The 25,323-nt window shown below is 49.3% G+C and overlaps 1 protein-coding gene across 2 annotated transcripts; it reads left to right on the top strand.

Moving 5' to 3' along the window:
* The first annotated feature begins 1,211 nt into the window (after positions 1 to 1,211).
* Positions 1,212 to 19,213, top strand: ASXL1 (ASXL transcriptional regulator 1). Of its 2 annotated transcripts, XM_015647794.2 has the most exons (12): positions 1,212 to 1,315; positions 5,936 to 6,018; positions 9,067 to 9,175; positions 10,269 to 10,389; positions 10,464 to 10,558; positions 10,895 to 10,988; positions 11,265 to 11,417; positions 11,836 to 11,999; positions 12,097 to 12,193; positions 12,628 to 12,733; positions 13,131 to 13,746; positions 14,420 to 19,213. In XM_015647794.2, the coding sequence occupies exons 1-12, from the start codon at positions 1,256 to 1,258 to the stop codon at positions 17,297 to 17,299; spliced, it is 4,578 nt and encodes a 1,525-aa protein (XP_015503280.1). In that variant the 5' UTR covers positions 1,212 to 1,255; the 3' UTR covers positions 17,300 to 19,213. The 2 variants fall into 2 exon arrangements, with proteins under 2 accessions (XP_015503280.1, XP_015503281.1); XM_015647795.2 differs by lacking the exons at positions 10,269 to 10,389; positions 10,464 to 10,558; positions 10,895 to 10,988; ... (4 more) ...; positions 13,131 to 13,746; positions 14,420 to 19,213 and adding an exon at positions 9,400 to 10,039.
* Positions 19,214 to 25,323: the final 6,110 nt, after the last annotated feature.

Genomic DNA, 25,323 nt, shown 5'->3' with positions numbered 1-25,323 from the left:
GTCTCTGCACAAACTAAGTGGAAAAATGTAAATAAGAGTAGAACTGCAGTGAGTATTGTAATGTATATACGTGTATATATGAGTAGAAGGTGCTGATGCCTGCATGTGGCACCTTGGGAACCAGAACTGCTGGTGAAACCCTGCTGGAATCCTAGTCCATGGTGGGTCTCCAGCCTCTGTAATTCTTTGCTTTCAATAGCAAAGGGTGGTGGCTTGAAGGCGTGCTGATTTAAACCAGTCTTTTATCGGCACCATGGGGAGAAGGAGCCTCAGGCCACAACCATGAAGTATGTCCAGAGGAGGGAAATTAAGGTGGGGAAGAGCCTGTAGCACATGTCCTATGAGGAGCAGCTGAAGGAGCGGGGAGTGTTTACCCTGGAGAAGAGGAGGCTCCAGGGTGACTTTACCGCTCTCTACACCTCTGTGAAAGGTGTTGTAGCCAGATGGGTGTCGGGCTCTTCTGCCAACCAGCAACAAGAGGACACAGCATTAAAGTGTGACAGGGGAGGTTTAGTCTGGACACCAGGAAGAATTTCTTAGCAGAAAGGGTCATTAGGTATTGGAATGGGCTGCCCAGGGAGGTGATGGAGCCATCATCCCTGGAGGTGTTTAAGGAATGACTGGACGTGGCGCTCGGTGCCCTGGTCTGGTGGGCATTGTGGTGTTGGGTCATAGCTTGGAGTAGTTAATCTCAGAGGTCTTTTCTAGCCTAACTGATAACCGGGATGCTGGAACACCAATAGCCACAGCCCTCAGCTCCAGCTCGGTCCCGCAGCCGCCCCCGGCCCGGGCGGTGCCGCTTCCCATCCGCGGCCATGCGGCGGCTGCGGCCTCTCCCGCCATGCGGCGCAGCGGCCGCCGGGACGTGTAGTCCGCGGGCCAGAGCGGCGCTGCGCTGGGGCCACGCTAAGGACTACAACTCCCGGCGGTCCTTGCGGTTTGTTTTCCTTCAAACCAGCCCCAGGCCCGCCCCTCCGGTCCCTCCCCTCCGGTCCCTCCGTGTCCCGCCGCGGCCACCGTCGCCGGGCCCCGCCGCCCCGCCCCGCTCCCGGCCCTTTGACCCCGTTGTTATGCCGGGCCCGAGCCGCCGCCGCCGCCGCCGCCTCCCGTAGCGCCCGGAGTCGCCCCCACCTCGCGCCCCGTCCGCCGCGCCCGCCGCGCCCATCCCGCCCCGGTCGCCGCCGCCCGCCTGCCGCCCGCGCGCCCAACGGTCCGCGCCCGCCGCGCCCGCCCGCGCGGGAGGAGGAGGAGGAGGATGAAGGAGATGAAGCAGAGGAGGAAGAAGGAGCGCACGTGGGCCGAGGCCGCCCGCCTGGTGAGGCCGGGGGGGCGTCCAGGGAGGGGGCGCGGGGCCTCCGCCGTGCCCCAAGGCCTCCCCGCCACGTCCGGCCCCTCCCCGAGTAACGGGGCCGGCGGCGCCGCCATCGCTTTTGAGGGGGTAAAAGCGGGGGCCGGGTCCGCCTGGAGGGCGCGGGCGGTGTTGCCGGTTCCCCGCCCTGTCCCGCGGCTTCCCGCGGTTCCCTCACCGGCCGTGTGGCCGGGGTCTCCTGCACGGTTGTTTTTCTTCCTCAGCCCGGTGGGAAGGAGATGCGCCCCGGGGCGGTGCGAGCGCGGCCCCCGGCCCTCAGTGGCGAGCCGCCTCCCGCCGGGAGTCCCAGCGGCCTCCGCCGCCTCCCGCCGGGCGGGGCTGCTGCGGCTCCCGGGATGGGACGCGGGAGGTGCCGTCCCGCAGCGGTTCAGTGCGTGCCTGCAGGGCTGCGGGAGCCCTCCCGCTCCTTCTCTTCCTTTGACATGGTTTTAAAGTTCCGTGGAAGGAACCGGAGCCTCCGGAGAGGGCACGGCCTCTGTCAAAAGTTTCTGATTTAATTACCGAGGGCGCGGGTTCCTTCTGTGGATCGGCAGCGCCCGAGGGCCGGTGGCGTGTGCCGGGCTGCCGGAGCAGCAGCTGGACTGAACATCTCCGAATCAGCCCCTATTTTGTCGCTTTTGGCTTTAGGAGACATGGTCATGGAGATGTCTCAGTCCTTTTGTCTTAAAGAGTCTCCTTGTTGAAGGATTCAACTTCCAAGGCCAGCTCTCATCTGGTGATGTCGGTGGGAATGCCGCTGTCATTGGATCCTTGTGGCAGGAGGAAGGCGACTTCCCTCTGCAAAACCTTTGAGCTGGATTTGTCCTGAACCTCAGTTATGAAGTAGGAAATCTAAAGAAAAATGACATCAGTGTCTTTCAGTGAGCTAGTCAGAGGTTTGACTTAAGGGCTGCATGCCGAGGTGCTGGGGCTGCTGTCTGGCATTTGGGTGGAAGGAGCTGGCTTTCTCCTGGTGACCCAGCGGCACAGGTGCAGCAGTGCCAGGGATGGAATAAGGGATGATCCAGCTACCTGGATGTGAATGGGTCCAGTGGTTCCTCCCCATAGCCCTGTCAGTGGTGTACAACTTGTGAGGATACATGTGTTTTGTGTAGCCCCTGGAATTCTGCAGAAATGGATTTACAGAGCTTGAGGGTGGTTTGTTTCCTTGTTTTTTCTATTGCGTGTGTTTGTTTTGGTTTTGCCAGCCCAGGTTATTCACTGAAGCATGTAAACATTTGGAAGGAACAGTGTGGGTGAGTCCAATGAGGCTCATGTCTTGTACTGAGGATGTTCAGGATAACTCTTGGTGCTTCTGAGTAGGATTTTTTTTGGCTATTAGAGTGTTTTCTTACTGCTTGCCAGGAGAAAACCTAATCAGACAAGCATCTGACTTCCATCAACTTGCATCATCTTTTGTGTGTAAATGATAATATTTTAGACCCACGTGGCTTTGCTTGAAAAACTGGAGAAGGGCATAAGGCAGCTACTGTGAAACTTCACTGCAGGAGCCTGGTGGTCTCATTCTCCATCTTGCATTTCTCCTTGGTATCCAGGTTCTTTGAACCAGGTGTGTCACTGCAGATGGCAGGGATGCTTTCCTGTTAGGTGACCCTGGGGGCAGAGGCTGTGCTATGTGACCTTGCGCAAAGTCAGCTCATTCAAACATCCTGTGATTTGACAGGTGAAAAAAAAAAATCAGTATTTCTAGGCTGCCCAAAGCAGCACATGGGACTGTGACTCTAAAGCAGTCACCTAATACCCCTCATCACCCTTGTGTGATAGGAAAGGCATTTCTTCACACAGTTCCTCTCACCTTTCTTTTGGCCAGGACCTCGAGCACGGTGGGTGCATGAGATGTCTAAGCCTCAACAACATCTTAGAGCCATTGATGAACCAGAAATAGAACGATCTCATACTAGATTATCCACTTAAAGAGACCTACAGTTGCGTAGCTGCACTTCCAGCTTGCAGGACTGATTGTAAATCCACTAAAAATAGATCTTTATTTCACACTAGTCTTACACATGCTCCCTGTCAAAATGCTTTTAATTTCCCTCTCTGACGTGTGCTGGTGTATTTTGTATTCTGCTCGACGTTTCTGAGAATCACAGGCAAAAGTGTTCTTCAGTGTTGCTTTTCCTACAGAGCCAAAACTCTGCACGTTCTATAAAATAAACCTTTAAAGGTTCATCTGGATGCCCAAAGCCATGGCAGGATCCCACAAGTGCTGTCAGAGCTAGATGACCAGTAAATTGAGGAAGTGATGTAAACTTTCATAATTAGGGGCACAGGAACACTTAGCTATTAGTGCTATAAAAAGTAGAGGGGGGAAAATTCTGTTTTGGGGGTAAGGAATAAACAATGTTGAAATTGTAGCTCTGGGTGGAAGGCTGATGTGGTGCTGGGAGTGTCAGGTTAGGAGAGGGATAGAAGGGGCAGTGCTGGAGATTGGGATTTGGTGTCTACAGCTTGCAGGATCCTCTCTCCCCCAGTTCTTCCATTAAGTGCTCTGTACACTTAATACAGCTCTTGATTGGAAATTGTTCCCCTGAGCATAGATTCTTTTATCCATATGTAAATGCTCCTTTGTGCTTAGTTTTAGGCCACATACTTCTCTTGCTGTGTCTGTCACTGGAGAGAGGTTTGAATAATTCCCTGATTTTTTGGAACAGACGTGTTGTATTTTGCAGATCTCACTGGGCTTGGGAGCAATGAGTTTCCCCGTGTCAGCTGTCTGCAGCCTTTGAGTGATGGGGTGACAGCTCAGGAGGGAGGCATGGAGACCTTGTAACCTATGGAGGGAGGAAAAATTGTGATGGAGCTGTATGGAATTTAATTAGTTTACTCTCTCTGAATATGGCTCATCACTTGCTTTGATTTTTCTTTACACTCTTTGTGTTTTCATTGGGCTTTAACTCAATTTAGTTCTCTAATTCTCTTCCCCATGAGATTCTTACCTTATTCTCAGAATCTTGTGACCTTCAAGCATCTGCAAAATACTTGTTGGTTGGATATGATTTGAGAAATTCCATTTGTAGAATCAAGGTTTAGATGGGAAGGACCTTAAAGATCACCTTGTTCCACTCCCCTGCCATGGGCAGGGACAGCTTCCACTAGTCCAGGCTGCTCTAAGCCCCATCCAACCTGGCCTTACCCCAACATACAGTTGAAGTGCAAAACTGCAGTTGGGTTTTTCGTTACTTGTGGAGGGTGGAGATGGTCTGAGGTGCAAACGTTGGCCTGCACAGCTTTGGGGTGGTTTTGCTCATGTCCCATTGGTGTGGCTGCTGCAGTGACTCACTTCTAGATGTTGCTGATGGAAATGGGGCATCTGGGTCCTTCCTTTGGCTTCCCACACGAGTCAGACTGAGAGCACAATGTTACTGACTCCTAAAACATGGGGACAGATGACACCAGGGCTGTGCATCGTGGGGCCATGATGCTGGGGGAATTTAGACCATGGTTATGATCAGAAAGTTCTTGAGTGAGTCCCTGTTGCTGCTTTCCATGCCTGTTCCAGGCCACAGCTTGTGCCTGTCTCACCCTCTCTTTGCCCGTGGCCCCAGGTCTGTGGAGCTGGGAGCCTTTGCATTCCATGAGCAGCACTGTCTGCTGCCGGGGAAGGCGCAGGAGCCGGCGCGTGGTCGGCAGCTGTGGGGTAATCTGCTCCCAAAGAAACTGTGTGGTTTACATCTACTGCAGCTTATTTTTGCTCATTGTTTCCTGTTTATGTGGATAATCTTCTTATCCACAGAAATGTCCGGTCCTCTCTTTGAATCCTTGAGTTCTTCCTTCTAGACATTTTGGAGCAGTAAGTTCCACAGGCTTAAAAAAAAAAATAAAGTAATAACCTTTTTACTGCTTTGTATATGAGTGACAATTCTATTCTTGATATAATATATTAAAGTATGAGTTGTTATTTATTGTGTTGGCTTTTAATATCTGATTTTCTTCATTTTATGTCAAAGACAAACACTCTTAAATCTTTTTAGTGTCTCTATCCAGATTTTTTTCCCCAGATCCTTTACTGATTTTTTTGTCCTTTTCTGAATTCTGTCCTTCTCTGACACAAATTCTGACTCTTAACTTGTGGTTCCCTCCCTGGGTTGGAGTGAAGATGAAATGAATGCAGTAATCTGAGGAAGGTAGAGTATTGGATTGTATAGCTGCACAGTCATACTTTTAGTGACAAAAAATACTGGATGCTTTGTGGAGAGGTAGAAGGTTTTACATCATTAAGGTCACTGACCACTGTTCAGTTTGGAAGGTTTATGTGGCAGCAGCTCCATCTAATGTATAGTGAAGTCTGGTAAAGCTTCCACTGGGGTCAAGGCCAAATTCTGCTGCTTTTTCTCCTCCATGTTTGTATTTCAGTTAATTAGGAAAGAGGTGAAAGTAAAACCTTTTGTGGCTTTGATCCATATTCACCGGGATCTTGAGGTAGCCTGAAATTTTACTGTGTGTCTTTGCAGGTGAATCAAGTTTGAAGAGGCACATTATCGGGTCTGAACTACAGCTGATGGAGTAGTTCTAGGAATGCAAAAGCTAATTCTATAATGACACTTGGTCTTTCTGTCTTTTCAGGTGCTGGAAAATTACTCAGATGCTCCTATGACCCCAAAACAGATTCTGCAGGTCATAGAGGCTGAAGGTCTGAAGGAAATGAGGTTAGTATTGATGATTTTATCTAAACCAGTGTGGAGCATGGGGGAGGCAGTGTATGAAGGCTGGTGTTGCTTCATACAGTTCTGCCTCATCCCCAGCCCACTTTTCTTCCCTTTTTCTCTTTTCAGCCTGGTAATTTCAGATGACAGTACAGACATTTATATACAGATTGTGAGGGTTTTTTTCACTGATAATAACTGGAAGATGTTCTTGGATTTTTTTGGTAATATACAGAGTCCCTTCATCTATCTATTGTGAAAGAAATGCCTCTTGCAGATCAGGCCCCTGCATTGTGTTGTACTTACCACTCACTTGCATGGTTCTCACATAAGTAGCTCCCAGCAGTTTCTGCTATTGTGACTTGAGTTTGAGAACAGTAAGTTGTATCTCCTCTCATGCTTCATTTCTAGAGCAGACATTATGTTTCAGAAGAGACAGTCATCTCTATGTCACTGACTTATGCTCAGATTCTCGAGCACCAGGAGAGCACAGCTCACATCACACTCTTGTGGCTCTTGACACTGTAGGGTGGAGATGCCCATCTCAGAGTGGGTTTCATGTGGAAAGGAACTTGATACAAAGCCTTGGTAAAGACACAAACGGGTGACTGCTTTCCTTGGTTAAGTTCCTGTGAGCTTCCATCTGTTTCCATGACAGTAGTAGAAATACAGAGTGTCTTGCAGCTCAAAGAAAGTGGGTAACTGTGATAGTCCAAATGCCTCCGTTACTGCTGCCTGGCACAAAAAACAAAAAAAAAGAAAGTTTGACTACCAGAGACATGAGAAGCTGCTGTCCAGGGATGGACTTCTGGGAAATGCAGATGCAAGGATTGTTTCTAGTCTTGCTTCTCCCTCCCTATGTTTCTGTGGACAGTTTTTCTCTGTGGTGTTTGCTTTCCCTGAACCTGTACTTCACCCAACTACAGCAGGTAAACTGATTTCTTATGGGGCCTAAATGTTAACTTGTTTCTGTTCCTTGTTTGTGTGAAATCAGGAAACAGCTGGGTTTTTTTGAATAGTGAAAATCAGTGACATTTACAGAGGTGCTGGGTGTGGGACTCACTATTGTTTGGAGAGGCATGAGGCTAGTGTGTGCTGCTGCATTGAATTTGGAACTGCTGGAACACACACCTTCCATGGGCTTACAAGAAGGCTGAGGAGGGACTTTTCACGGGGGCATGTAGTGATTGGACAAGGGGCAATGGTCTTAAGGTGAAGTCGGATAGATTTAGATTGGATGTTAGAAAAAAATTCCCTGTGAGGGTGGTGAGATCATGGCACAAGTTGCCCAGAGAAGCTGTGGCTGCTCCATCCTTGGAAGTTTCCAAGGCCAGGCTGGACAGGGCTTGGAGCAGCCTTGTCTGGTGGAAGATGTCCCTGCCCATGGCAGGGGATTTGGAACAAGATGGTCTTTAAGGTCCCTTGGAACCCAAACTGTTTTATGATTCTGTGATGCTTGCTGATATCTTCTCTGGTTTGGATATGGGCAGTGGTTTCAGTAGAATTCAGACAGATTTCAGTGAGGACCTTCATAAGAGAAGCTTTGCTTTAATTAATCTTCTACAACTCTCTCACAGAAGTCCTGTTACCTAAGCAGGCAGTTGAAGATCTCTGTGCACAGGCTGTTCCCTGCCAAAGATAATAGCAGGGCTCTTCACACACATAAATGATCATGTGCTTTCCCTGTTTTTACAAGTGCCCCGTCACAGTGTGTAAGTGAAGACCAGACTTTGGAACATGTGTCATGTTAAATCCCACAAAGCTAACTCATTCCTTTAAAGCTTGGTGGTTTCCCTTGGGATATCTGCTTTTCCTTCCCTGGTCATTAATTCTCTGCTTTAAGAAAAGATTGTTTTCTTCAGAGCATGATTGTTTGCAGAATAAAGGCAGTGAGCCTGCCTGGCTGAACATGCAGCAGGCTTTGCTGGTGCTTGTATAGAAGCTCTTCCTGAAACTCCATTTCCTGAAGGAAATAGCTCAGTGCCTTGAGATGTTTTTCCTTCTGAATCTATTCTGAGGTGAGGCTCCCTGGTTTGGGGGTCATGCTGCTCTGCTGGGAGGGCCATGTTCCACATGGGGCACTGACATTCCCATGAGCCAGCACCATGTTGAGTTTAGCTCCTGGCAGAGTTTTAACTGCTTGGGTTTTTTTCTTGTTTTGGGGAAAATTACTTTGCTGTTTTAAGAGAGCTGTGTGGCTGGTGAGTGTGCTTGGAGTGTCTGGTAAACACAGAGGGGAAAGCACTGTCTTAACAGGACAGAAGGCTGGAAATTTTGTTCACATTATCTCAAAGTGATACAGTGTAACTTTGCCTGTTGCCACGGCATGTGGAGAAGTGTCTGAAACCCAAACACATACAAGGTGGAAACAAAAATTGCTCTATGTTTTCGTTTTGAGAATGATTTTCTTTGAAATTTTATCTCAGTTCAGTTTTCAGTTTCACTTTTGCTAGAAATGCAGTTGATAGTGCTGTAATGTGTCTGCCAGACAATTTGCTGCCTGTACATGTGGGACTTACTGGAAAACACCATATTACGTGGCAGTTCCGTCAGTGTGAGTGTAGGATGGGGCTTTAACCAGGGAGTTATGTAGGAATTAACAAATGAGAGCATCAGAGCCTATGTGTTGAGCTCTGCTCAAGTAGTTTGATCTGTGACATATTGGGGAGACATTCCAGTAACACATGTGTCTACAGTTTGTTCCATATTTCTACTGCTGAATAAATCTGGGGGTTTTATAAAATCAGTCCAACACTGAAGAATTCCAGGAGAGAAGAAAACAGGTAATAAAAGTTAGAAATGTCTAAAATCAGACGAGGATAGCTTTAAAACTGGTGTTATATTTCCTGTTTGCTGTGATGTGCAAGGCTTGATGTACAGGTCAGAAATGAAACCAGCGACTGTTCTGACTGAAGTGCCTGTCCCATAAAGTTATTGGCATCACTTCTGTTCCCCTCATCAGCTAAAGGATGCCCATTTAACCAGATCTTTCAGGCTGTTTTCTTGATAATCTGTTTCTTAAGCTGTCTCCTTTCTCTGTCTTTGTTGCAGTGGCACATCTCCCCTGGCCTGCCTCAACGCCATGCTCCACTCCAATTCCCGGGGAGGGGATGGGCTCTTTTACAAACTGCCTGGACGCATCAGCCTTTTCACGCTCAAGGTAAATGCTAAGCTCTGCTCCCAGCTGAGGGCCCAGGGATGAGTTCTGCTCCTTGTGCAGGCCTGAGTGTTACCCTGTCACTGAGCATCAAAAGCAGTGAGATCATCATGTGAGAGAGGGTCTGGAATTCATTATTTCCTTGGAGCTTGTACCTTTCAGTTATATTCAGCCATCTATGATAAATTCCTTTAAAAAACCCCAGCTATTATTTCTTGAATTGACAGGCAAGATGAATACTCTTACTGCAATACCTGGTGTCCAGCTCAAGTGGCTGCTCATCAGAACAGACCTGTGCACTCCCTTGCTACCAGCCATAAGGGAAAATGATCAACCAAAGAATTGGTGCAAGAGCTTGTAGCAACAAGTAAAATCTTGATAGGAAAACATATATCCATTCTTCTGGCTGCTTGTTCTGTCTTCTACTACATTTTGTGTTCTTTAGCATCAGTACTTTCCTCAGATCTTGAAATCTCTCTGGAATACTTTCTTTAGTTTATTGTTCCAGTAATATTAAATACTGAAAATATTTCTGGTCTTGAACTTTTCTTCTGCATTGTTTTTTTTACTATTGGATTCCCTGATAAATATCAACTCGATAGATCTCAGCTATTTAATTTCCATCTTTTTTTGCTGAGAGAAAATCTTGTTGAATCAACACATTTTGCTGAAGATAGATGGCATTGAAATGGCTTTTATTGTACAAGTAGGAAATATGTTTCCTAAGCTTGCTCTCTTAGTGTTTTCCCACTCTGATTCTACTTGTTCTTTCATAGTAAGATGCTTCTCTTTAATAGGAACTCATTGCTTACAGAAAATTGTGACATATTATGAACCTTTCTAATAAATTAATTATTGTTAACCTGGTATTTTGGATATGTATTACTTGTCTAGGAGGGGGCTATGAAGTGCTCTTAGTTTAGGTGACTTCTGTTCTGCTATGAGCCCAAATACATTTTAAAAAACCTTTCTGCATCAAGGATTAAAATAGGGGAAAAAAATGGAAGGTTAAAATATATCCAGTTGACTATCTGCTCCCATTGGTGTAGATTTGGGAGGGAGGGCTGTAGCCACCCCAGTTCTGTTTCCCCTCTAGAAAGATGCCTTGCAGTGGTCCCGGAACCTGTCAGTGCCAGAAGGGGAGGAGCTGGAGGACACAGCAGATGCAGAAAGCTGTGGGTCCAATGAAGCCAGCACTGTTAGTGGTGACAATGATGGTAAGTGTCTGGTGACATTAACCTTAAACTCCAGGACCTACTTCTATGTCTGACTGAGGGCTCATCTCTTTCAGTGTCTCTTGATGAAACTTCTTCTAACGCCTCGTGTTCCACTGAATCTCAGAGCAAGGGACCTGCTACCAGGGAGAGCTACAGAACTGCTTCCCAGGTAGAAAAATGTGGGACTAATGGGAAGGATGAAGCCTTTCAAGGGGAATTTTCATTCCTGTTGGGGTGGTATGACAGGGGCTATTTATGCACAGCTACCTCAGAGAGAGTTACAAGTCTGTCTCCTTGGGCAAGAAGTGGCAGGATGGGGAGGGATCATGTATGGGAAGACAATTTTGAATTCTCTGCTAGTCCTAAATGTAGTGTTGCTTGAAGATTCAGCTAAGAGGAGCCAGGCTGCTCTTTAACTGAGGAACATGCTGCTTAGAAGATTACTATACCCTTCTATAATGCCTTCATTCCTTTGTTTTGTTTTTGGTTTCTCTCTGGTCTGCAGACAACCAAACAGAAGAAAAAGACGGGTGTGATGCTGCCACGGGTGGTGTTAACCCCACTGAAAGTAAACGGGGCACACATGGAGTCTGCCTCAGGTGAGCATGGCTTTGGGGGCTCCTAGTGACCTCACACATCTCTCTCAGTCAGTCCCCAGTCATCTGTGTTTGCCTGAGGATTTCTATAACACCTGCTGAGAATGAGTGAGACTGCAGAGTTTTGTGTATATTTAACTCTCTCAACATAGTTGGTACCTGAGCAATACCCTGTAATAGCAGATTTGTTAGTAGCAGAGAATTTCTGTTTGTTAAACCACTCTCCCAGTTGGGCTCTGACTGTTCTTTCATGTTTTTATGATGATGTTTTGCTTTTAGGCTTCACAGGAAGACACGCTGATGGGGAGAGCAGCAGCACATCCAGCAGCAGCAGCAGCTCCGTGGCCCTGTGCAAAACCAGCCTGCGCAGTAGGACAGAGATAAACAGGGATCCTCCACAGCTGCTGAGGGGCATCCGAAAGCCCACGGCTGGTATGTGCTCCTGGTTAAAGGCAGAAGAGTAATTGATGATGGTGAAGCCCATGTGTATCTGAGAAAAGGGCACCAGGAGGCATTTGATGACCTGAGGTCACAAGCCAGGCTTTCCACCTTGGGTGTTAGTGACACAGTTGTTTAAAAGCTTGCCTGGTCTGAAGAGCAGCATTGAGAATTGTACCTAAATATGGCAGAACTGTGACTTCATGTCAGAATTCCAGATGTGTGTTTGTTAATTACTGTGCTGGAGAGTCATTCTTCACACTTGAATGACAATCTTGAATGATAAACACCGCAGTCTTTACCATCCCTCTCGCTCCTTTTGCTGTTGTAGTTTGATACAAATTTCAGCCCATAATGATGTAATACTTTTGTACAACAATGTCAATTTTATTTGCCTGTCCTTAAACTCCAGGGCAGATGAAACGGAACAGGGGTGAGGATATTGACTTTGAAACCCCAGGCTCCATCCTTGTCAACACAAATCTGCGAGCGCTGATCAACTCCAGGACCTTTAACGCACTTCCATCACACTTCCAGCAGCAGCTGCTTTACCTCCTGCCTGAAGTCGATAGACAGGTATGAGCACTCAGGTGTTTTCCCTTCCCTGATTACCTCTTCAGTGTGGAACAGCTGGAGCAGATGTGTTCTGTTTGTCCTGGGTCTGTCCTGCTAGGTGGGGGCTGATGGGCTGATGCGCCTCAGTGGCAGCGCTCTGAACAACGAGTTCTTCACCCACGCTGCACAGAGCTGGAGGGAGCGGCTCGCTGATGGTGAGTGGCTTTGCTTTCCTGACTGCCTGGGGAATAGCTGCTCATTTTGTAGGCTTTTTAGTTTTATTTTGCAGTTAATGAGTGAGAAGTTAGTCCAGCTTTGCAAGTCTAACTATGTTGCCCCCAAGTTTTCTTCTTTTTTTGTTTAAAATCAAAGATATTATTTATTTTGGTGCCATGGGATCTTCAGCATTAAGTGGTGAAACTGTAAAGTAGTGCTAAACTTTTTTTTCCTTAAATGATGGCCTGTTAAAACATGATTTTTTTTCTGGAGCTACAGACAGCATGTGGATCCAGAGTGGGATGGGGAGCAGGGTGTTAACAGCAGGTCTGTCTTTCATGTATTTAGCTGGTGTACTGTTCAAACACAAGAGGTTGCATTTGCAGAATGAGTTTTGTTTGGAACTGAATTCCAATCTCTTGCATCCATGTAGGTGAATTCACCCATGAGATGCAAGTTCGAATCCGGCAGGAGATGGAAAAGGAAAAGAGAGTGGAGCAATGGAAAGAGAAATTCTTCGAGGACTACTATGGGCAAAAGTGAGGAATTTTACCATGTCTATCCTGTTTTATCCATGTTTATACAGGTGGCAGAGTGGATACCTGAGCAGATTCAGTGTAAACTTGAAAAACACAGGTTGTGGGGTGAATTGTTCCAGCTGTTGCTCTGGGAAAATCCTTGGTGGAATTGTCTGGGTTCAGCAGAATTTTGTAGCTCATCTCTTTTGTTTCCAAGAAAAGTTGATGGTATTTTCCATCACATATTTTTGAGGTTTTTTACTCATTCCATGTGATAGCAATTTGGGATGTGTGGGTTCTCCCCTTGCAGGGTGAGTTAATGAGGTTTTGATGACTCTCTGCCTGTGTTGGCGCTATCCAGTAACACTGAAATTGGGGTGAGCTTTAGATTTTAGCTGGCTTTGTGTTTGCTTTATAGGTTGGGCTTGACCCAGGAAGAATCCCAGGCGCAGAATTCAGTGCAGGAGGACGCTGAGAACAGGACAGAGCTGTCTGTTAAAGGAGAAGCGAGGCTGCCGCGCGGGCCCACCACGCGCCAGAGGGACGGGCGCTTCCGGAAACGCTCCCGGGCTGACCTGCGGTGCCGGGCCAGGAGGAGCCTGTACAGACTGCGGGAAGCTGAGCACACGGAGGCTCCCAAAGAGCCTGCTCCCGTGGGGCCAGATCCCTCACTTCATAAAGAGCCAAAGCCTGAGACAGAGCTGAAGAAAGATGATCTGAGCAGCTCCTCGGCTGCAGGATTGAAGGCAGAGAGTACCGAACTGAACCTCTCTCCAGAGACTTCCAAATCAAACAGCAAATCAGAAGATCCATCATTGGCAGCTGCCAGCAGAATTCCCAGTTTGCCCCAGGAGAACTCTGCTCAGGAGTCCAAGGAGCAGAAGAGGAAAAGCTTTGAGGAGGCTGCCTCTGCGTCCTTCCCCGAAAAGAAGCCCCGGCTTGAAGATCGTCAGTCCTTTCGTAACACAATTGAAAGTGTTCACCCAGAAAAGCCACAGCCTACTAAAGAGGAGCCCAAAGTCCCACCCATCCGGGTAAGACAGAGCTTTAGAGCTTCTGTGTCTCAGGGCTGCCGTGCTCAGTAGTATCAAAACATTATTAAAATGTCAGGTGTTGCCATCTTGGGAAGGAGTCGAAGGGTTTCATTGGTAGAGCTGGTGAAGTGCCTCTGACTGCCACAGTTTGCTGTCGTATTCAGACAGGAAAAGAATGGAAAATCATCCCAAGGTCTTTGCAAGAGCACAGGGTAACCTTGACTTACTCCCTCCATTTGCATTTCTGTGGATACATAAAGACTGCCTGAAATGAGCTGACTTACTTGCAAAAGACCTTGAAATCGTGTTCTTTATCCTGTATAGTTTCTGAGTTCTTTTCCTTTGCTTTTGGACAGAATCCCAGTGTACCTCCTGACTTTTCCCATTTTGACCAGGATACCCATTTTGGTAGCTTCAGGGCAGTCATCCTGGTGTAAAGACCAGTTTGATCTCTGAAGATGTGAATATAAAGAACTTAATTCATATTTTCCTGGCTCTGGTAAAACAATATTAGTGTAAGCTGAGCTTTACAGATGGCAGAGCAAAAATTAGTTTCTAAGTTGAAATTTTTGTTGAATATTTGTGCTAAGAATTGTGATGAACAGCTGCCAGTATAACGCATTTCACTGGAGATGGTCGGTGTTAGAACTCACCGCATTTCCCTTTCTTTCAGATTCAACTTTCACGTATTAAACCACCCTGGGTGGTTAAAGGTCAGCCCACTTACCAGATCTGCCCCCGGATCATCCCCAGCACGGAGCCCTCCGGCCGGGGCCGCGCCGGGGCCCGGACCCTCGCAGACATTAAGGCCCGTGCTCTGCAAGCCCGAGCCCAGCGCGAAGCCGCCACCGCCGCCATCGGAGGAGGGGGCGGCCCCGGCGGGGGGAGAAGCACCGATGAAGGAGGCGGTGGAGGAGAATCCAGCGGCCGTTCCCAGCACAGGAGATCCAAGAGAGCTCATGGAAAACGTGCGTCAGATCTACAGCGAGCACAACTACAGTCGTCTGTTCATCTGAGCGGAGGGAAGGCTGACTCCAAAGGGACTGCTCAGGAAGCCAGTGTGAATTCCTGCCTCTCTTCCAGACAAGATCGCTCTTCCTCAAAAAGCGAAAGGAGCGGCGTTCTGGGCTGTGCCACAGGGTCAGGGGACGCTCAGCCTGGCGATGGGTCACCCAGGAGGCCATTCTGTGGTGCTCTGACCGCGTCATCCTTGGACAATGCAACTCCCAAGAGGCAGGAGGAGAGTCCTGAGCAGCTTCTCCGTGACCCAAGGACCGAACTCCCATCTTGTGCTGCATCACAGGAGAGCACAAAGCTGGGATGTGTGGTTCCTGTGGTGACCAGTCTGTCATGTTCTGGGGGGCAGGGAGCTGGGGTCAGTCCCACAGGAGACAGGGCTGTGGTGGAACTTGCAGATGTTGGTGCTCCCACCATACAGCTGGATTATCCTTCTGATGTAAAGCAAAATTCCTCCAGTTGTCCTGTTCCGCCAGAATTGTCATCGGGTGTCACAGAATGCCATGATCCAGAGAAGGTGTCTGGTTTTAGATATAACAGCTCCAAAACATTTCTGGAAAAATGTGTTGCTGATAACACCTCCAAAACGGTGACTGTTGGAGTGAAGAAAGTGATCCCTGTGGTGTGTGACGCTGCACAGCTGCAGGCAGGGAAAGGCAGTGATGGCAAACTGAGTAATGAGGAACTAAATGCAGAGGCTCTAATGCAGCCCTCTGTGCATGGTGACTTTATTTCTCAGAATAGGATAGATACTTCTGAAAAACTCCTGGAGCCTAGAGAGGGGTGCCCCAGAACCGAACCAGAAAACACACATCAGCCCCTGGGTGAGACGCAGGAGTTGAAGAGAAGTGGAGATGAAGAAATGCAGAGTACACACAGTGAAACAACAGACACTGCTTCTGACTGGGAAGGGGACATGGCTGATGAGAATGTGGAGGTGGAGATGCGTTTCAGAAGTGTCAGCTGTAGGGAGGTGGCTGGGAAAGGCTCTTCCTGTCACAGCAACAGTGAGAAGCACAATGGGATTAGGTCAAAATTGTCTGTGGAGACAGAGAGTCTGGCCTGTCCTGGGGACTTGGTTGCACCCCCACCTCAGAGGTGGGGACCCCAGAAAGCTGAGCGTCCTGCCAGCACCGCTCGGCCCATGTCCTCCATCGAGACCAACAACCCTTTGGTGATGCAGTTGCTGAAGGGGAAGCTTCCTCTGGAAGAAGTTCTCCCGGTGTCTCACGTCAACATCAAGCTGGAAATTGCACAGCCAGTGCTGCAGAAGCAGTCAGAAAACCTCTCCCTGCAACTGGACAGAGGCAACGGTTGCTATTTTGGCAAAGAATCTTCTCCAGATGTAGGAATAAAGACGAGTGCCCAAAGCAGGAGTGATGATGTTCATTCAGTGAGATCTTCCATAGATGCCCAGGAAAAAACCTGTGGATCAGGGGCAGCATTGCCTAGAGCAGAGGGTGCAGAGGATCAGGCTGTCCCAGAAGAACATTCCAAAGTTGGCTCGACTTTAAGCAGCCAAGACCAGCTGGCAAACGTGGCAAGTGCCTCTCCGAAGCGTGAAGATGTGGAGCCTCGGGAAAGAACGTTTTCTTCCTGTAGCTTTGAGGAGGAGCAGAAGGAGTTGCCCAAGGTCCACCGGATGCCACAGCACAACCCATTACCAAGTGTCACGGCAAGTAAAAGCCCAGAGAAGCTGAATGCCTCCGCAGAGCCTCTGTTTTTATCTCCAGGTGTAACTTCTCTTGGACCAAACCAGGCAGGAGGTGCGTTGGTCAATAAAAATTATGGTGGAGTTCAAGGCAAAAAGCTCTTTGGTTCTGGTTTTCCTTCCAACCCCAGTGTGAGGCTGCATCATTCCAGGGCTTTGGATCACGGTTCAGCCATGGGAACCTTGTCCCCCGGCAAACAGATTCCCTTGGACAAGGGCTGTGCACTGGGAGAAGGAATCCCAGCTGCCAGGGAGGAATGGACTTCAAAGCCGCACAGCAGCACCCCGGGAGGGATCAGAAATGAGAAGGTGCTGATGTGTGGCAGCCCAGCCAAGAGTAATGCGGAGAACCGGAGGGATGTGGCCCAGCAGCCCACAGAACTGGCTGGGCACACACAGAGAGAGCCACTGGTCATGGACTGGCCCTTCTTTAAGTTTTCAAGGGATCCAGGAAAAGGACAGAGTCACCCTTTGGAGCCTTCATCCATCCCCTCTCAGCTCAATATCAAGCAAGCATTTTATGGGAAGCTTTCAAAGCTGCAGCTTAATTCCACCAGCTTTAATTATTCATCCAACACTCCGGCTTTCCCCCGAGGCCTTGCTGGGAGCGTGGTGCAGCTCACCCACAAAGCGAACTTTGCTGCGAGCCGGAACACAGCCCTGGCTGTGCAGATGTTTGCTGACAGCAGCAGCGTCGAGGAGATCTCGTTCCAGTGCTCGTGCAGCCTCAAAGCCATGATCATGTGCAAAGGCTGCGGCGCCTTCTGCCACGACGACTGTATAGGACCCTCAAAGCTCTGTGTATTGTGCCTTGTGGTGAGATAATAAATTATGGCCATGGGACAGGTTGTATATTCAGTGTGTGTATTTTGATAACGACTGATCCTAACGCCTGTACACAAAGTACACAAAGTACTCTCTGTTCATAGTAGAAATGCTGTTACACTTTGTTTTGGTGAGGAACATTGAGCTGCCTTCCCACGGAGATCGACAGTGCAGAGCCCGTTCCTGCTCACGGGGACACCCTGCTCTGGGTGGGCTGTGCCCCACAGGAGCGATCCTGCTGCTTCCTGCTACCATGGAAATTCCAGCTGTGCTCTGGTTTCGCGCTGAGGCTGATGCCGGGGGGAGAGGCCGTTCGCTGTGGCAATCCCTGGACCCTCTGTGGAGGAAATCCTTACATCCAAAAGAACTGGAAGATGGTGTTTGCTATTTTGGGGCTGCACAAGGTGATGCCCTACAGTCTTCCACTCTCCCCTTCTGCCATCTCCATTCCTGGTTTGTGTGGGAAGTGCTGCTGTGCGGTGAGTGTAAGCAGAGAGCTGCCCTGCAGGGATGGTCCCGTGCAGTCTTTGGATGCTGCAGCAGGATGTGGTGCCCAGGATGTGTTCTGCAGGTGGTTGAGCTGTGTACAGCCCTTGTGGAGGATGCAAGAAGAAAAAAAATTCGGGGCAAGTGCCAAGCAAATGCCTTCTGCTGGCCTGCAGGAAGCTGTGTGGCCAGGGAACTGTTCCTGGCTGAACTGGCCCAGTGGCTGTGCCTGCCTCCTTTGGCCAACTTCCACAAACTGCTGTGGAATACTGGAGGTTCCCTGGAGCTCAGTGATGGGGGCAGTGAGCTCTGCACTACAGCTTTGTGGTGAGGACCTGAAACCCCACAGCAGCTGAGCATCAAGCATCAAGCTGTGCATCTGTGTGACTATCACCTAACATTTAAAGCAGTGTTCTTTCCTTTTTTTTTATTTTCCTTTTTTTTATATTTTCATTCTTGGATGTATAAAGTGAATTATTTGGCTCCTGTAAGTATCCTCTCTGCATCTGTTTGATCATATATTTATATGTTGTACACAGTACTGGCCAACTCTGTAAATGGATGTAATGTACATAGAGCATAAAGGGGTCTTTTTTTTTTCCTTGGATTTCCAGGCTCTACAGCAGTATTGCATTAAAGTGGTGTTAGTTATTGTCAGAGCCACTGTATTCTGTCTTGCCTGACGTGAGGCTCACCACACTGGGGTCTGGGTTCCAACGGCCTCCCCGTGGTGCCCGGGTGGACTGTGCTGTGCAGGCTCAAGGATGATCAGGTGGGATTTGCTGAGCCGAGCTCACTCCCCGGTTGCTCATTTAAGCTCTTGCCAGTTGTTGCTGCACCTGAGCTCCCAGGGCATGGCTGTACCTGCACTGCAGGGAGGTGAATGAACATCCATGTGCATCCAGAGAGGGAGAGCAAAACTGCAATTCTCTTCCTCTTTGGAGCAATTCTTAGTCAAGAGTTAATTGCTTCAGTGAGGGGGAGAAGCCGCTGGCTTATTCAAGCAGGCAGTAGCAAGAATTTTAGGGAGTTTATTTTCATTTTTTTCTTCTCGTCCCTTTTCCAGCTCCATCCTACCTCCCTTCACCATGCACTTTCTTTCAGCCGTGCAAGTTCCTCTTTCAGCCACAATCATGAGGGGTGGAACAAGTTCAGTCCCTGAGATGGTTTTATCCTCAGTGCATCCACCAGCCTCATCCCATGACAGTGAGAGCCCGGTGCAGCGGCACCAGGGCTGCGGTGCCGGTGGGGCCAGCGGAGGTGTGGAACCTGCTTACCAAAGATGGGGAGCGGAGCAGGGGGCTGGCTCTGCCTCCTGGGGGCCACTGCAGTGTTCAGGTCGGACTGGTCTGGGGGGCAGAGCCCTCGGGGGGGGGCCTGCTCGTGTCTGTCCCTTGTGCTATTGGAAAAATAAACACTGTAAAATCAGCTTGTGTGGTTTCAGTCCTTTTTCTGAAATCCTCCTCCGTTCTAAGGCAATGTGGCTTTTCCTTTCCTCTCTTTTAACTGCAGCTGTTCCAGAGCTCTGCTCAAGTCACTAAGGGGAGGGGCTGTATTGCTGCTTGGCTTTGTTAAATCTGGTTTTATGCACTTAGAGAGCACTGAAGATGGTGCAGCTCCTGCAGAGCTGCCGTGAGGCTCTTGGGAATGGACAGGCTGAAGGCTCTGAGGGCCACGGGAGGGTTGTGGGACTCTGTGGGGGCCCCCCACAGTCACAGGGGATCCCTGCCCTGCTGGGGTGATGCCTGTGGGCAGCAGCACTGAGTATTTTCCCAGTGTCAGGGCAGGTCCTGCTGTTACTGTCCTCATTGTTGGATAAATGGATCTAAAAATGTTTCTCAGGAGCATAAATGTGATACCAATTACAATTTATTGAAACTACTTGAAAACTCGCTTTACGGCCGGGTCCTTTGTCTTTTCTGGGCAGTAAGGAAATAACATGATGTTACAGGTCTGCAGGGCAAGCAGGGATCTCCTGCCTGGGGCTGTGGGAGTGCCGAGATCCCTGTGGTGACACAATTCCTGACTTCCTGGCATTCCACAGCGCTGCCATTGCAGAACGGCAGCGGTGGCCTCGCACAGGAGCCGGGGCTGGGGCAGCAGATGGTCTGGCACCAGCATTTGGGGTGAAAAAAAGGCTTTTATCGTTTTTGGTGGTTCAGTGATGTTTTGACTCTGGCAGGCTGTCTGCACACCGAATACTTGAGCAATCTAAATATGGGGAATGCAAACAATGAGTAGAGTTGTTACTTAGCCAAGCTTTAAAACTCAGTATTTAATCCTTCCCTGTTTTATTGGGGTGGGGGGTGATGGCATCAGGATTAGCTACCTCTGGAACAGGGGAGCTTGGGTGTTTCAAGAGTAAAACCCATTAAACATCAGAATTTCACAAAGAGCAATACACTTTTTCCCGTTTTTTTTTTTTTTTTCATTTTTCTGGTATCTGTATGCCAAAGAACAGATTTTCTCTGTGCCAGCCCGGCTGCTGTTTGGCTCCGGCTGTGCCGTGCTCGGCGGGGCCACCTGCAGGCGTGGGGACATCCTGAGCCAGTCCGGCCAGGGGCTGTGGAAGCCTCAGCAGGCGATGGCAGCTGCTGTGGCCCGGCACTGCCCACCCAGCCCTGGCAGCCCTCTCCCGTGCTCCCTCGGAAATCTGGAAGCAAAGCTCAGCCAGAGGTTCGGTCACAGACCCGACGGTGTCAGGGCCACAGGAATGGATCCTGTGCGTGCTCCATTCGGGATGTGCAGCCCCAGGTTTACAAACACCAACATTCGGGCGGGTCCTCCCGGCCCCGCTCCCCGCGGTAAATCCCGGGAAGGAGGAGCCCAGCTGCCTGCCCCGCCAGCATCCCCACACCCCCGGGCAGCTGCATTTCCATGGAAGCTGCAAACCCCTTGGACCCTCTGGGTCTCCTGCCGATCAAACAGGAGATGGTATCTATACAGCGCTTGAAGAGGAACGTTTATGGATGCAAAGGTTTATTATACTTAGTGAATAAAGCTGATAACGAAAAATCAGTATTTTCCATGAGGGAGAACTTTGCACAAACTTCAATGAAAACTTTTTTTTTTTTTTTTTTTTTTTTTTTTTTTTTTCTCACAAAAACCAGACACTTCACAAAATTAATTTTGTCAAAATATAAGTTAAGCATAAAACTGGTGCCTTGCCCCCTTTTTGAGTGCTGCCACTGCTCTCTCTGGTACCCACGCTGTCTGTTACGGAATGGAAAGCACAGCTTATATCAACAGGACTGAGAGATGTTTTGGTTTGTTTTTGTTTTGTTTTGTTTTTTCTTCCTTTTAACACCTAAATTTAGATCCCGCTCTGGTGACTGATGGCACCGACCTCTCGCACACGGTCTGGGGCGAGGGGCAGCACTGGGGCCAGCAGCACCCAGCGGGGCTCGACAGTGGAGGAGAAAGCCCTTTTTGTTATACAGTGTTTATTAAGTAGATTCAGTCTTATATATGATATACAGATTCAAAAGAAAAAAAAAAAAGGATTCCACATACTTATGAAATCAGTGCATTTAGCAAGTAATACCATGGAGATAACAGCTCGATTAACAGCTCATTGGTCTTTGTTAAGTGAGGGGACAGGGAGTTGGCCTGTGCTAATCATTCCACAAACAGAACAGAATTAAGTTGCATCACATATATAATAGACACACATTCTAAGAATTAAAATATTAAGCCACATTTACTGGAAAAATCCACAGTATATAACACAAATAACTCTTATCAAGCTCGTTGAGGAGGAAGTGCTCATCTGCTTAAGAGCCACATGAAGTTGCATAGGTGCCTATCTGCAAAAATATCATTTCCAAAGGAATCAATTGATTAAGCAATAAAGTGTCACCTTAGAAGCTGGATTAAGTGCCATACGCTTTCTATCTTAGCCCTCGGGAAAGCACCAGCTTCCCAAAGAGCCTCTTCTGCCTCGTTGGGAGCCTCCCGTGGAACTGAGCTCCCACCCTCCACCCCAAGCCAGCGGCTGGCTTGGGCGAGCTCACCCCCTTCCCTAAAGTATTCCCAATTCTGCTCAGGAGTGTCTTCCCCCTGCTCCCTCCACTGCTCCCCTACATCAGCTGGACCCTACGGGCAGCGCCGCCCTCCCGCCTGTGTGGGAGGAGGAGGAGGAGGCGGAGGACGAGGAGGACCCAGATCTGGTGCTTCAGAGCTCCGGATCAGCTCCCGATTGGAATTGCAGCCGATCCGTACAAGTAGGAAGGAAAAAAAAAAAAAAAAAAAAGTACAACAGCTTGTGCAAAACCCAAAATTGCTTTAAAGGGTGTCTGGGTTGGGTGGGGTGTCCCTCGGGGCGGGCGCGTGGCGGTGGGTGGGTGAGGCTGTGGCTGGGTTAAGCAGACGAACTGGGTGAGGGGCAGCTTCCTCTTCAACAGCAGGTCTGGCAGAACACACGGGGTCGGGAGTTCTGTACATGTAAACAGTACACTTTCACTGAGTCCAAAATTAGGAGCAAAAATACAAAGGTTCACATTGGTCTTAGGTAGATACAGGCGAAGAACTGAGCTCTGCAGCTCCGAAACAACCGAACAAAAGTTTCTAAAGCACCACTAAATTATATAAAAATCAGACCATGGACGGATTGTAGTTGGTGTCTGGAGAAATACTATGCTACCTTGTAAAAAGTTTTACAAAAAATTACAAATCAAAAGTATATTAACCCTCTGAGTTCAAAGCAGCATTTTTTTTTTTTTTTTCATGAACTGGTACTAAATCCGACGGCCGCTCCGGGAGGGAAGTGGCCCTTGGGATCGGGGAGGTACAAGTTTTATCTGCTCACAACCCCGGGGACATTCTCCCATAGAGAAACAGTGTCATGGGAACTGCACGTCCAGGGCAGGATGGGTGTGTTGAAATAAAATTAAATTTAAAAAAAAAAAAAAAAATAAATCTCTTTTTTCTACCAGTGATCAGCTTTTCTTAACCAAACAAAAAAAAAAAAAAATAAATCTCTTTTTTCTACCAGTGATCAGCTTTTCTTAACCAAACCCAAGACCATCCAGACCATTTGCTAACCCAGCATTCTCCTTCCACCTCTCAGATATCTGGGAAGCCGGTGTATTCTGCTCCTGCTTGTTCCTTCTTGTTGAGAACCTGGACTAGCAATTCCTGACCCCGTCCTGCCCAGTGAGAGCACAGGAATGTGGCTGTGAACAGTCCTGGAGCACAGGGAGCCACGGTGGAGCACGGAGCAGCTGCAGAGCACGGAGATGTCTGTGGAGCTCATGCCAAAGGAACCAGAACGCTGTGGCTCACAAAAAAAAAAACAAAAAAAAAGAAAAAAGAAAAAAAAAGAAAGAAAGAAAAAAAAAATATCCCTGACAGAAATTCGGAGTCAATCCTGTTTGTTTCACAACTTGTCCCAGATGTGGCTGTCAGCAGGGCTTTGGGAATCTGAGTCTGTACCATTCAGCTGCAGGTTATGAACATCAGGTGCTGGGACAGGGCGGTGTTGGGCACCCTCCTTTGCGACGCGGCCTCGGTGTCCTCTACAGCAGTTTGACCACGTGTGAGAGCTCCTGAACTTCCACATGTGCCGAGACAGGTTCAGAGGTGATCAGGAATGACTTGGATAAATAAAACTTAACCCAACTGTGGCTGTTTGGTGGTCTGTCCGTGTGCCCCCGGGCTACCTCTGTTTCGGTACAAACTGATGGCAAACTTATGGCTAAAGGTTCTGCTGCCTCTGCCGAGGCAGGAGGCACCGGCGTGGGTGGGAGACCACGGACAGGGAGAATCCCGGGACAGCGATTGTCTCTGCCTCTCCTGCCTGAACGGTAAGACTTTCACAAATGGCTGCGGTTACAGATTTTGTCAAAGGTTTGTTACTTCATGGTATTCACACAAAAATAAATATTTACATAAATTCCAAGTATGGGAGGATGCAGTGGACAAACCAAGCAGGCTTGTGAAGTGCTGGGGAAAGCGTTAAGTCTGAGCCCTGGCTGGGGGCTGGTGTCTCCGGGGACCCCTCCCCACGCTCCGCTGCTGCGGGCAGGAGGGGATGGGTGTGGCCACGATGCTCCCGGTTCCAGCATGGGCTCAGGTCTGAGAGCCACCATCACCTCGTCTCTGCACTGACCCCTCAGCTGCACCCTGCGGCGAGGGGCTGGGTCCCTTTTCTCCAAATGCTACGGAAAGTTTAAGGTTTGGGGAAAACAGTCAATGCAATGGTTAATCCCTTCTGCTGTGGGGCCAGGCACACCTGGCTTCAGGAGCCAGCAGCTTTTTCTGTTCTGAGACTAAGAGCGGGGTAAAGTTTTGCTTCTCTTCCAGTGTGTGGAGCATCATGGGGTACAGAGGGTACAGGGGAACTGCCCGGGCCTGCTCCTGGCCGGACCAGCGGCTGCTCAAGCCTGTGCCACCAGCGTTGGCCCCTGGAGCAGCAGCCCCTGGCCGCTGGCTCCGAGTGGCCAAAAAATAAGATAAAAACTGGCTCCAAAGCAGGAAAGTTTCTACCTACAAAATAGCTTTACACTTCTCAAATTTCTATCTCATGGTGTGTGGGCTTCAGCCAAGAGGGGGGGCTGCGGGGGACAGGGAGCAGCGGGACCCTCGCTGGTCTCTGCACAGCTCCAGAGCACGTTGCACTGCTGGGCTGGGCTCAGCACCCCTGGCCGGAGCGAGGTCCCTGGGTTAGCAGCACTGGCAGTAGGTATTGCACTGAGCAAAACGAAGTGCATCGTTGTGGGGGGGTGGAAACAGGGCAGAATGGTCATCGGACTTCCACACTTTGGGAACTGTGGGCTTGTTCCAGGACTGTGAGCAGGGAGGGGGAAGGATCCTGGGCCCCGGAGAGGACTTTGTCAGTTCTGCTGCTCAGTGCTGCCCGTCTCTCCCACAGAAGAGGGCGGTCACCACTCCAGCTCACCTCTGGGGTGAGCCCTGGGGCTGCCCTGCCTCACACCCCCGCGGGTCCCGGGCGCTTCATCCCCCGGTGCTCCCCGGGGCTGGCTGCGGACGGAGCGGAGCGCGCGGCCGGGCGCAGCAGGACCCCAGCCGGAGGTTCCAGCCTCCTCGCACGATCCCCATGTCTGCAACACTCGCTGTCCCCCAGGACCGGCGCCGCCAGTCCTGGAAGAAGCCCACAATGGAGTGTGAGGTAGAGTACGGATGGCGACTGCAAGACAGTGTTTCTCAGTTATCTCCTTCCTTTCTTCCTTCCTTCTCTTATCTGCAATGACTTTAATGAGTGCGAGATGTCCTTCCAGCCGGAGGTCTGCTGAGCTTGCCGAGTCTCTGCGGGAGGTTCAGACCCCACTGCTGCTACGGGACCCCTTAGAACAAAGGCCTAAGCAGGACGCTTGCGCTGCTGTTCAGCTCCCACTACGCTCACTGGAGGCTGAGCAGCCTCGATGTCAAGGACTGGATGGCAAACTTGCTCCCTGTGGGACAAGGGTTCACCAGAGAAACAGGCAGAGCTGCCTGGAAATTAGTAGTGTAGTGATATGGAATGTGTTATTTCACAGGAATAAATTCCTTCTGATCAGACAGACAAAAAACTGGCAATC

This window comes from Parus major, chromosome 20 (genome assembly GCF_001522545.3).
Source record: "Parus major isolate Abel chromosome 20, Parus_major1.1, whole genome shotgun sequence".
Lineage (NCBI taxonomy): Eukaryota > Metazoa > Chordata > Aves > Passeriformes > Paridae > Parus > Parus major.
The sequence above is the reverse complement of the archived record's forward strand: the minus strand, read 5'-3'. Positions and strand labels throughout refer to the sequence as shown.

Excerpts from the sequence above, each read along its gene's own strand:
- ASXL1 (XM_015647794.2), top strand. The coding sequence starts at position 1,256 with ATGAAGGAGATGAAGCAGAGGAGGAAGAAGGAGCGCACGTGGGCCGAG. Across the intron at positions 12,000-12,096 it reads TGCCTGAAGTCGATAGACAG|GTGGGGGCTGATGGGCTGAT; the intron begins GTATGAGCACTC and ends CTGTCCTGCTAG. Across the intron at positions 12,734-13,130 it reads GAGGACTACTATGGGCAAAA|GTTGGGCTTGACCCAGGAAG; the intron begins GTGAGGAATTTT and ends TTTGCTTTATAG.